The sequence below is a fragment of the Populus nigra genome, chromosome 10, assembly GCF_951802175.1.
Source record: "Populus nigra chromosome 10, ddPopNigr1.1, whole genome shotgun sequence".
Taxonomy (NCBI): domain Eukaryota; kingdom Viridiplantae; phylum Streptophyta; class Magnoliopsida; order Malpighiales; family Salicaceae; genus Populus; species Populus nigra.
The window spans coordinates 13,186,244-13,197,395 of record NC_084861.1 but is presented as its reverse complement, the minus strand read 5'-3'; the positions used below and the strand labels follow the sequence as shown (position 1 = coordinate 13,197,395).

General features: G+C 33.4%; 1 protein-coding gene across 5 annotated transcripts; it reads left to right on the top strand.

Moving 5' to 3' along the window:
* The first annotated feature begins 5,385 nt into the window (after window positions 1-5,385).
* Window positions 5,386-10,446, top strand: LOC133704865 (telomere repeat-binding protein 3-like). 5 transcript variants are annotated; one of them, XM_062129890.1, is made up of 11 exons: window positions 5,387-5,523; window positions 5,613-5,639; window positions 6,668-6,813; window positions 6,915-7,764; window positions 7,883-8,098; window positions 8,201-8,263; window positions 8,358-8,437; window positions 8,818-9,056; window positions 9,285-9,602; window positions 9,685-9,748; window positions 10,063-10,446. In XM_062129890.1, the coding sequence occupies exons 3-11, from the start codon at window positions 6,733-6,735 to the stop codon at window positions 10,276-10,278; spliced, it is 2,127 nt and encodes a 708-aa protein (XP_061985874.1). In that variant the 5' UTR covers window positions 5,387-5,523; window positions 5,613-5,639; window positions 6,668-6,732; the 3' UTR covers window positions 10,279-10,446. The 5 variants fall into 5 exon arrangements, with proteins under 5 accessions (XP_061985878.1, XP_061985874.1, XP_061985876.1 ...); XM_062129894.1 differs by having other exon boundaries at window positions 5,386-5,639; window positions 9,438-9,602; XM_062129892.1 differs by lacking the exon at window positions 5,613-5,639.
* The last annotated feature ends 706 nt before the right edge of the window (window positions 10,447-11,152 follow it).

The following is an 11,152-nucleotide window of genomic DNA, read 5'->3' as shown; positions in this document are numbered from 1 at the left end:
CGCTAAAAAAAACGACACCCATTTATGTGTTTGTGTATTGCCAACGAGATCAATTTAATTCACAAGAAAAAAAAATGGCGAGAAATTACCTTGAGCAATTGCTTCGAGATAATAATTGAAAAATTATCAGCTGAAAGCAAGTGGACAATTAATATCTTAGTGTGGTTTATGTTTGGATTATTTTTTTTAAAGAATGAGATTTAAAGATTAAAAAAATTCTTTCTGATTAACCCGAACTCCTGTATTTCGCTGGTAAAAAAATAAAAATAGAAATAGGGACTCGATTTTTTAAATTGGTATGCTCTTGTTTTACCATCGTCACACAATTTCCACACAAACCATCACCAACCAAGTTACCAAAAATCTCAACCACACCGAACCAGAACCCCAACCCCCAAGCTTTCTTCCTTGATCAGTAAAATGACTGACACGTGTGCGAACTACCCTTCTGACCACGCTTGACACTTGGTGTCTATGAAAACCCGTGTAGGTATTAAACAAGTCCGAGTCGGACAATGATAACGCTTACCCCATTTTGACGGGATAAACCGGTAAAACTACTCCTGTCCAATCGCTTCGATATACCATTTTACGAGGAGACCACAAGCTTGAACATTCCTGATTGCAGGGCAACTCAAAGCGAACCGCATCAGCCTCCATTCCAAACACAAACGACAGGGACATCCTCGAGAACGACCAGCAGCTTCCATTGAGATGAGATGAAGTGCGGCTTTGATATTATTATGTTGCGTGTTTTTTTAAAATTGTTATTTAATTTAAAAATATATAAAAGATATTTTTTATACTTTTATATTTTGATGTTAGTAAGTTTATATTATAAGAAACATCAATTCGATATATTTTTATATATTAAAAATAATAAAAGTTATATCTTAAAATCTCGTCAAGCAACTTAAATTAATGAATTAAGATGATTTAATATGATATTAGAGTCTCAATAATTAAATGGTCATAAATTTAAAAATTTTAATTTAAAAGAATTTTTATTTAATAAGATACATTAAAAAATAATATAAATTATATATTAAATTTTATTTAATAACTTGGAAAGATTTTTTAACACTTTTCAAAACAAATATATTTTTGATAAACTACTCGGGAAAGAAGCTATTGCAGTCCTATCCAGAAAGTTGAAGATAGATTTTTTTGTAATTATGATTGTGATGTCATAAGGTGAACAGAAGAAAAAAGACAAGTTAAAGATATTGTATGAGCCCATAGTATATATAAATTCGAATCCAACAGCTACGGCAAAAATCAACAATCCTTTTATTTAAAAAATAATAATAATTTACATCGTGCACAGAACACAACAAACGCAATTATATTTTAATAAAAAAATAGTGCTTTCATTTTTTTTAATTCATCAGCACAGCTTTACCTTGAATTTTATACGTGAAAAAGTGGTTTTATTTATCTCGAGGGTAATGATATTCATATTCCAACTTTTGCATGTCCTTGTTAATTAAATTAAATTTATTTTTTTAACTGAGAATTAAACAAGCCATGGTTGCATTTATAGAAAAAAAATATTTTTAAATGGACTCTTTTAAAATGCAGTTCTGAAGCCTTGAGAAAGGTAATTTATCAACCATACTAAACCATTTAAGATAAGATAAAAAGTTAATTAAAAAAGGAGTTCATTTACTGCTTTAAAAAACATTGCAGGATATTGTGAAAATGAAAGACTACAGTCCTTTTCTCTTAACCGTCGCCGTCAACGTTTGCTGGCTCACCGTTTGTTGCCATTGCATCACCACCGGACAAAGCAGGTAGAGATCGTCGTTGATTGAAAACTAATATCATTATCGAGAAAGAATTAATATTGCGCTAGCTAGTAACTTTATGTCGATCAACTAGTTTGTCCTTGTTGCGTATTAAATTAAACTATGTACTACGTAGAATAATAGAATAAATGCAATTACACAGATCTTGACTGATTGATGATTGTTTTTGTATTTTAAAATATTTTTTTGAAAAAAAATTAATTGTTTTTAAATTTTAAAACTAATGTTTTTTATTATATTTTCAAATTATTTTGAAATGGTAATATTAAAAATAATTTTTTAAAATAAAAAAATTATTTTAATAAAAACACACAAATATTTTTCAAAAACCTTATAGTTTCCGGGGAGATGGGTGGATACTGGATAGTTTTATTTAATGCAAGCTGATGGAATTGGAATATTTCTTCTTTATTCCAAACCCAATAATTATTTCACATTATTAGTAAGAAATAGTTTGTTTTTTCTTATCATTTGCACATGCTCGGAGTCCTCTTCTTTTCTTTTCCTTTCTTTGTTTCGGTAGGTATTTGTCGTGCAGGTGTTGGCATTTGAAGACTAGATTATTCAAACCCTGAATAATTACTTAAAAAACTCAATTGTCAACTATTAAGTTTACACAGAAATATATATCCGTGGAAGTTTGGTTTCATCTAACCATCCCAGTTAAAAAATGGGATTCAATAAGTAATTTTATATTATTTTTTAAAAAAAAATAAAAATCATCTAAATTTGAAATTCATGCGAGCTAGCTGCAATCCATTTAAACTTTTAATCACTTAATCATTAAAACTTAAATATTATATCAAATAATTATTTTATGAAATAATAATATTTAAAATTGTAATTATTTGATTATTAAATTTTTAATATTATATCAAATATTAAGCTAAAATATGCTGTTCATTAAACATAAATCTTTCTGCTCAGCTAGCAATTTAAATTAGCAATGTACGTAAACTTCATAACTCAAAATTCTGTAACACTTCTACTTTAATTCTTTATTGGTTTAGAAAGAAAAATAAATAAGATAAACTAATCATAGCTTAACAAGTAAAGCTTCACACACTGTACCACCAAACACAAGTTACATCCCAACTGCTGGCCTTTAATTGTTAGCCTAGGCTGTTGGTTACAACCATTTATCTTACCATGCCTTTGCATTTCTTTTCCTCTGTCAACAGGAGGCTCTTTTACTTGCTGCTTGGCCAAGTTAGCTCCAATTTTCCAAGTTATGCCACTTGATTGGATTTGTTGTTGTTATTCACCTCGTTCGATCAAACCTACTGCAAAATCTTCTGTTTCTAGTTACAGAATGTCGCTACCAGGTTCTGGGTAAGATTCATTCGTCCAAGCACATCGAGCTCTCGCCTTTTTTTCATGTCTATAAAAAATTGTCACTCACTGATCCTTTCAATATATTAATCTTCGTGAAGATATTCATTTGCTGTTTGTTTATCCACGTATTCTTGTTGCGACGGCAATTTGAATTGTTTTCTTGAGATGAGAAAAGTAGAATAAAATATATCTGGTTGCATTATTGTAATAGATAATGCTCTGCAAATCATTAAATAGAAGCTTGAAAGAACTATAAAACTTGGTAGATAACCACCAGATTTTTCTTTTTTTTTTAAAAAAAAAAGAAAAACTTGGTCGAACTAACACAGCAGTGTCGTCGAATACAGGCAATGGCGTGGCGATGATGTGTGCACGGTGATTCAAGAAAAGGAGGAAATCTAACACCAGAGAAGGAAATCGAAGTCACGAATCTACCGACATGTTTATTCTCGGAAAGGAAAATGATGCGATCATAGATAGTACAGGGTCTTCTGTTCAATCTATATCTCTTCGCCCAGCATGACATGGGAGGCGGGTAAAACTTTGGCATTTTCAAGCGGAAGACTAAGAGCTTGGAAAGAACTAGACTGGTCTCTGGTCGTATGCTTTCTTATTGTTATAAGAAGAAAGAAAAAAATAACAATTTATTTAGTGATGGTTTGTTATTGGTGGTAGTTGTTTAAAAAATAATTTTTTTATTTTAAATTAATATTTCAGTATTTTTATATTATTTTGATATAATTATATCAAAAATAATTTTTAAAAAATAAAAAATATATTTTAATATATTTTTTAAAAAAATTATTTTAAAACACAACAACCACTCTAAAGCTGCCAAGAAAAAAATAAAACTGTAAAACACCACCTGTGCAGTTGATTGCTAAATACTGTACATGAAATTTCATGTACCGAAAAATAAATGGGTAATTGTAAAAAAAAATTATAGTTTGTTATGAATTTTACTTTTATTTTATATTTTTATAAACTATATTTTATATTTTATAATTCATATATTCAATAACAGTTTACAATCTGAATAATATATTTTATTTAAAATTTTTTATTTGATTCAGGAGATATATATATATATATATATATATATATATATAATTTAGAGAATTTTTGTAAGTATTCAAAATATAAATAAAGCAAGTATTGATATCAATCATTTTTTTATTTGTTTGGTAACCTGCTAATTTTCACTTGGATTTTATTTAACCAATATGCATTGTTGAGATAGTTTTTAAATTCAATCTAGTGATCAACTCATCCTAAGATGCAGGTTATACATCTAATTTATTTATTATTTTATTATAAAATAAAATGATATTATTTTTATTAAAAAAATAAATAAATTACAATCAAGTTTTTAATAGACTTAACCTTAATTTTTTAACTGGATCACCTGTAATTTTTTTCCTTTTCTGTTTGTATTTAAATTCAGCACAATTTTAACCTCAAATCAACCCTTTAGAGTGGACCAGATTTTAAATGTATGATAGCAGGGTGAGATTCACCACCTATTTTTTCATTTCCTATTTTTGGATCGTGTTGTCGTAAAATCTGCGTTAACATGCAACCGCATAAATTCAAAGCTGTAATGTTCCGCGAATATTCGCTGAGGCAAGCCTTCAATTGAGTGTACCAAGAACAAGTTCTAAAACTGTTCCTGAGATGCTGGCTTGATAATATTTATCAATTTAATTTAAATTAAATATTATAATTTAATTTAATTATAATAGAAAAATGATTCTAAACATGTAGATTTAATCACAGTTAAATTTAAATTAAATATTTTAATTTAATTTAAAAATATTTTTTATATTTTTAGATAATTTTAATATATTGATATTAAAAATAACTTTTTAAAAATTAAAAAAATATTATTTTAAAGTAAAAATATTTTTAAAAATAATTTTATAGCAAGGGTGAAAAACTTTAATTGCAGTAAATATACCGACCACAGTTTTTTATTACAGGAGGTCGACACCAGATGAGGACCAATAAAAATAAAAGAGTGCCTATATAAAACTCTAATAACCACCCACATATCCACGCCCTTTTCTTTTCCTTATCCCGAAAAATGAAAGCCACGTGGCAAAACCCATATTGGCTTGAAAAATTCATGGAGAGAGAAAGAGGGTTTACGTGGGTGACCTCCTATTACCCGTACATTAACTTGCTGATCCGGTTTTGTGGTAAAAAACTTACAAGATGGTAGATATAAGGGAGGTTTAAGCTACTGTTCTTTGGTGGTCTTTTGCTTTGCCATTTTTAAGAGAGAGAAAAACACAGAGAAAGAATCTCGAGAGAGGGATTTGAATCCAACACCTGGTCTTCTTGGGAGACATTGATTTCTTGGTTTCCTTGAATTCTCTGGGTTCGTGAAATTCTACAGTGAATCTTCGTTTTGTGTTTTCATTCTTTTTCGTTTAATCTGTACATGATTGTAGAGGTTTTTTAACACAGGAGATCAGTCTTTGTTTATAACACAAGGTGAGTGAGAATTCAATTCTCCTGGAATTTGATTTCCTTTGAATTCTCTTCGTTTTCTTGTGAATTGTGTCCGAGACAGTTGAATTTGATTATTCGGTGAAAATTTCATGATGTTTTGGTTTTGATGAGATTTTTGGAGATCGGGATCTGATTGTGGAAGTTGGTTTTGGTTCGGTAAGGTGGAATTGGGTTTTTCCGGGAATTGGTATTTTGCAAATTCAAGATCACGGTGGTGGTGGGTTTTGTTGTCGAAGGAATTTAGATATAAATCACATTTTTTTAACAAATAAAAGCTACTGTGGTTTTTATTAGATTTTTAAGGGTTTTAAGTACGAAGAATTTGGAAATATTTGGATATATTTTGAGGATATGGGTTTAATGGAAATTGAAATCCAGTTTTGATCTGGAATTAGGACCACAGATTATAAGTCCTAAAACCAAATTTCATGTATATGGTTGCTGTCTCAGTTTTAATTTTATATTCTCGTGATTGATCGCTGCATGGGGTTTTTGGGATCTCACAGTTAAAATGATAATTCCAGTGGAGAAGTTTTTTTTTCTTCTAAAATCAGATTGATGCTAATTTACCTCTTGGTTTTTTTTCTTTTTAATGAGATCACTGTTGATCTCCCGCGAGAAAGAAAGAAAGAAAAAACTCAGGACAATTCGGTTAAAGGGATAGAGTATTGATACGTCCTGCCTATGAGCATTTCTTTTATTTTTTATTTCCTTGAATATATTTGTTTATTTTCTGCTTTGGGTGGCCACTGGTGGGGTGGGATAGTTATGACAATTATTGCAGTAACCATTTTAAGATAGAAGACCATTTATTTCGATGGGGTGTGAGTGTGTTATGTTTCTGTGATTAATCAAAACTAAAATGTGGACTGCAATTTTATTTTACTACGATGTCAGAGTATTATAGCTACAAAATTCTGCTTAGTGACAGGATCATGTTTTTTGAATCTGTACGGTGGCGTTTCTCATCTAGTTATTTCTTCTTCTTTTTTCCTGGATTTTTTTGACAGATAAGCGGATCTGAGCAATGATGCTCCTTGTTTGATGAATTCTAATTGCCGTGTATGCTTAAGATATGGTGGTGAAGAAGAGACAATATTATGGTTTCAATGGCTTCCACATGCCCCCAGTTCCCAGGGCTCCGAGATCAGCTAGAGTATGTATCTAATTATGGTTTCAAGGTTTGCCTTGCCTTTGCCATGCATGTTGATTGTTGACCACTCTCTTAACCCTTTGTCTCTTGGTTATTGGTTCCAGCAGAGGGGTTTGAGTTTGAATAAAAAGAAAGTTGAGGATAGTCAATTATGCGCATTTGAATTACTCGCATCCTTAGCGGGCAAGCTATTGCAGGAGAGTGAAAGTTCTGCTTCTAGCAATGCATCCGAAGCAAATGATCAACCTATAATTGATGGTGGTGGTGTGAAATGTGAGCAAGCTGAAGATAGACCATTGAAAGCAGAATGCCGTGATCATGGAAGTTGTGGAGAAAGTGCTTTTGTCACCGGGTTTTCCTCGCCAAATAGTGATCAAAAGTGCCTTCTAAATGATTTTGCACATGCTGAGAGCTATTCCATTTTGGAGCGCTCTTCAATGATCTCAAATTCTAATTCCTCAGAGAAAGTTGGTGCTGATTTGAAGACTGTGATTTGCAAAAGCAAGAGCGTGTGTGAAAATTTCACTGGTAAAGTTGAGGGCTCTTTTGATTCTAAGGTGTCTTGTGATGGTTATGTAGACAATGGGTTTAGGAGGCATCAAGGTGGTGATGGGCTAGATACTGGGGGTTTGACTGCTGAGAATGCTTGCAGTTTGAAGGATCCGATGGAAATGTGTATGAAATTTCCTGCATTGATCAAACCAGACAATGATGTTGAATTGCCATCACGCAGGGAACCAGTTCCTAATACTTCTATTCCAAGGCGTAGGAATGATACTAAATTAGGTGTTAGAGATGACGACCTAAACTTTTCTAGGTGTAAAAAGTTGTTAACTAAGCCAAAGGCTTTTAGGCCTCCACAACGAATTGGAGACCGAAGAATAAGGAAGCTGCTTACTTCCAAATACTGGAAAGTAGCTCCAAAATTGAAGGAATGTGAACTTTCCAAACCTGGTAAGCAGCACTTCTGGTAGCTTATTTATACCATGCTGTGTATTCTTCTTTTGATTATATCTATTTTGTATGCCTGGATGGAAATAAATGTATTCTGATATTGGATTTTTTCATTCAGCATTTTTTGAAGGGGGGATGAAGCCTCACTATCGCAAGAGGAAATTATGTTATGGTCGTGAAAGGTATCAACATGACACTTTTTATAAGAGGAAGTGCACTGACCGTAGTGTAGTTGTGACTTCTGATGGAGGGTTCAGCAGTGAAAGTGTTTGCAATTCACCTGATAAGAGCTTGACTGGAGACAAGAATGGCACAGCCGTAATGCTTCATGGAGGTCCTTTTCTATGTTATTAATAATTTTGCCCATGTACTGTCTTGAGTTTCTTGGTTTCTTCTGTGCTGGAGTTTCCTAAAAAGTTGTAGTTATCGTATGCAGCAAATGGGGTATCATCTTCAGTTATAGGTCATCAATCACCCTTCCACTCCAAGGATTCTCATGGTACTATAGCTGGTTTATAATTGATGTACGATGAATTATTGTTCATTTTTCCTGGCATCCAGAGTTTTTACATGTGTTTCATGCTTTTGTGCAGTGAAGTTCAGTATTAAGTCCTTTAGAGTTCCAGAGCTTTTCATTGAGATCCCAGAAACTGCAACTGTTGGTTCACTGAAGGTATAATCTTTGCACGGTCTTCCCTCTTGTTATGTTAAACATACCAAGGATAATCTTTAGATGTGTTTTCTTTTTATATTTCTGCTAGTGTTTTTACTTATATACGTGTGTGTGTGTGTGTGTGTGTGTGTGTTATGTACATCTAGAATGTTTTCAGAACCGCTGCTCTCTTTATGCTTTAGTTCATATTTTCTCTTGCCATACATTACTATTCTTTCCTTCAATTGCAACTCAATGAGAATCATTCGTCTGTAAACCTGCTGTAAATAGGTTATTTTTGGGCATCAGAAATTTTAAAACAAGTTTGCTAGGCTAAAAGTACTATGAATTTCTTACTGAGTCCCTGATATTTGATTTTATTCCTATTTGACCATTTATAGAGAACTGTGCTGGAGGCTGTGAGTGCTGTACTTGGAAGTGGTTTACGAGTTGGGGTGCTTCTTCATGGAATGAAGGTCAGGGATGACAATAGAACCCTATTGCAGACTGGTATGACTTCAAAAGAGAATCTTGATACCCTTGGTTTCTCATTGGAGCCTATTCCTGTGCAAGCTCCTCCACCCTTATGCACAGAAGATCCTGCGCTATTACCATGTGACACATCTCAACTTATATCAAGGTAATTGAAATCTGTTTTTTATATTGATTTTTTGTTGAATGGGAAATCGAAGCCAAGTGACCATTCCGAGGTATTGGAATTTATGCAGTGCTTGTTTGTCTTTCAAAATACAAATTATTTTTGTTCTGCTATTTACTTTTTGTAAAGCAAATAATAAACTAAGTTGTCACTATCTAGGCCTGCTACACTACTTAATTTGTTTTGTTTTATTTTTTGCTTTATTTTCAGTTCTCCGACCACTCCTATTATAGATTCAGGAATTTCTGATGCCTTACCTGATCCTCCTCCATCGACTAATTTGGACACTAACACTGAAAGTAATCATGAATCAGTTTCCTCTCATTCTGACATGGTAACTGATGATACACTGTCGGATTCTAGAGCTCTGGTTGCAGTTCCACCAATTAATGCTGAGGCTCTTGCAATGGTGCCTTTAAACCAGAAATCTAAGCGATCTGAGCTTGTACAGCGTCGAACCAGGAGACCATTCTCTGTGTCAGAAGTAGAAGCACTTGTGCATGCAGTTGAGGAAGTTGGAACTGGAAGGTTTGCTATTCAGTTTGCTGCACCTCTGATCAAGGTTTAATCTGCTTAGGTTTCTGAAGCTTAACAATATTCTCATTTGCAGGTGGCGTGATGTTAAATTGCGTTCTTTTGAAGATGCAGACCATCGTACATATGTGGATTTGAAGGTAAGGGTTTTGTTTAATTTTCATATAAAATGATAGCATCATCTGTTCTGGAGGCAAGCTGTACGGCCCCTGCTAGTTCTCCTTTTCGAGACTCCGCACCAGTGGGGGGCTGTAGGATGGTTATTCAGGCTGTACAGGCCCTCTCCCACTTAGTTCCTATAGGTAGTACACCCACCCTGATCAATCCTAAGGACTAAAAACGATGCCTCTGATGAGGTATTGAGGTTACTCGTGAGCTTTGTTTCATCGACAAAGGTTTGCAATGGTGGTATCACAGCTTTTTGTTTGTAGCTTATAGTGCTTGGTTTGTGCAGGATAAATGGAAGACATTGGTTCACACTGCTCGGATTGCCCCTCAGCAAAGAAGGGGCGAGCCTGTTCCCCAGGAGCTCTTGGACAGAGTCTTGGCTGCTCATGCTTACTGGTCCCAACATCAAGCTAAGCAACATAGCAAGAATCAGGCTGCTATATTAAAGATCACTGTCGCTCATGCTGTTAGAAATGGAGTTGAAGAGAACCACTCAATATGATGTACAAAGAAAGAGATGTTGACACGGACAGGAAACAGGAGATGTACAGAGTATTCAAATTTATTTAGTATTTTTCATGCTCAGGTTGATTCGTTGCCACCTTCCCAAACTCCGTGAGGCTGGCATTTGTAAATGATTTGATGGAATAAGGAACCTGCTCTAACAGAATCTACAGTGTTTTTTTTTTCTTTTTTACATTCATTGATTTATTTGCTGTAAAACTTTTTTTTTTTTTTTTATCAAATTTGATAGTACAGAGAAGTCAAAGAAATTAGTTGTCTTTTGTTGCTCTCTTGTGATGGCTGTTCCCTATCTTCTGTTGATGGTCCTCTGTGAGTTTTCTTGGTCTTCCTTTTCTCCTTCCTTTTTTTGATTGGTATCTTGCATGACCAGGAACTATTGCCGAGTCAATCTTGACGTGATACAATTAATTTTTTCTGGAGTACGATTTCTTATTTATTAACTTGTCAATTTATTACATTCTCCAACAGAAGCAACTAATCTAAACTTTTTCATTGCAGCACGCGCTTTCGAATTTTCAGGACTGATGCAAAGCTATCGGTTCCAGCTAAATCTGAACTTGAAAGTCCCCAAAAACATAATGATTCTACTCTGAATACCATGTTAGGTTTCCTCGAGCTAGAATCTGATAGGTTTTGAAGAAATATTTTCTTCTATATGTAGCAGGTGTAAGTGATGTATTTTAGAACGTGCTGGGGAGGGATTTTAGTCATAAATGCAAAACTGGTATGAAAATACCATGACTGTTACAAAAGAAATAATATATTGCATGACAGTTCCACGCAATCACAGTAAAGGCACGGCAAGGAATTTGAAGTTGGACTTCCAACAGATCGAGTTTCCTTCAGCTTCA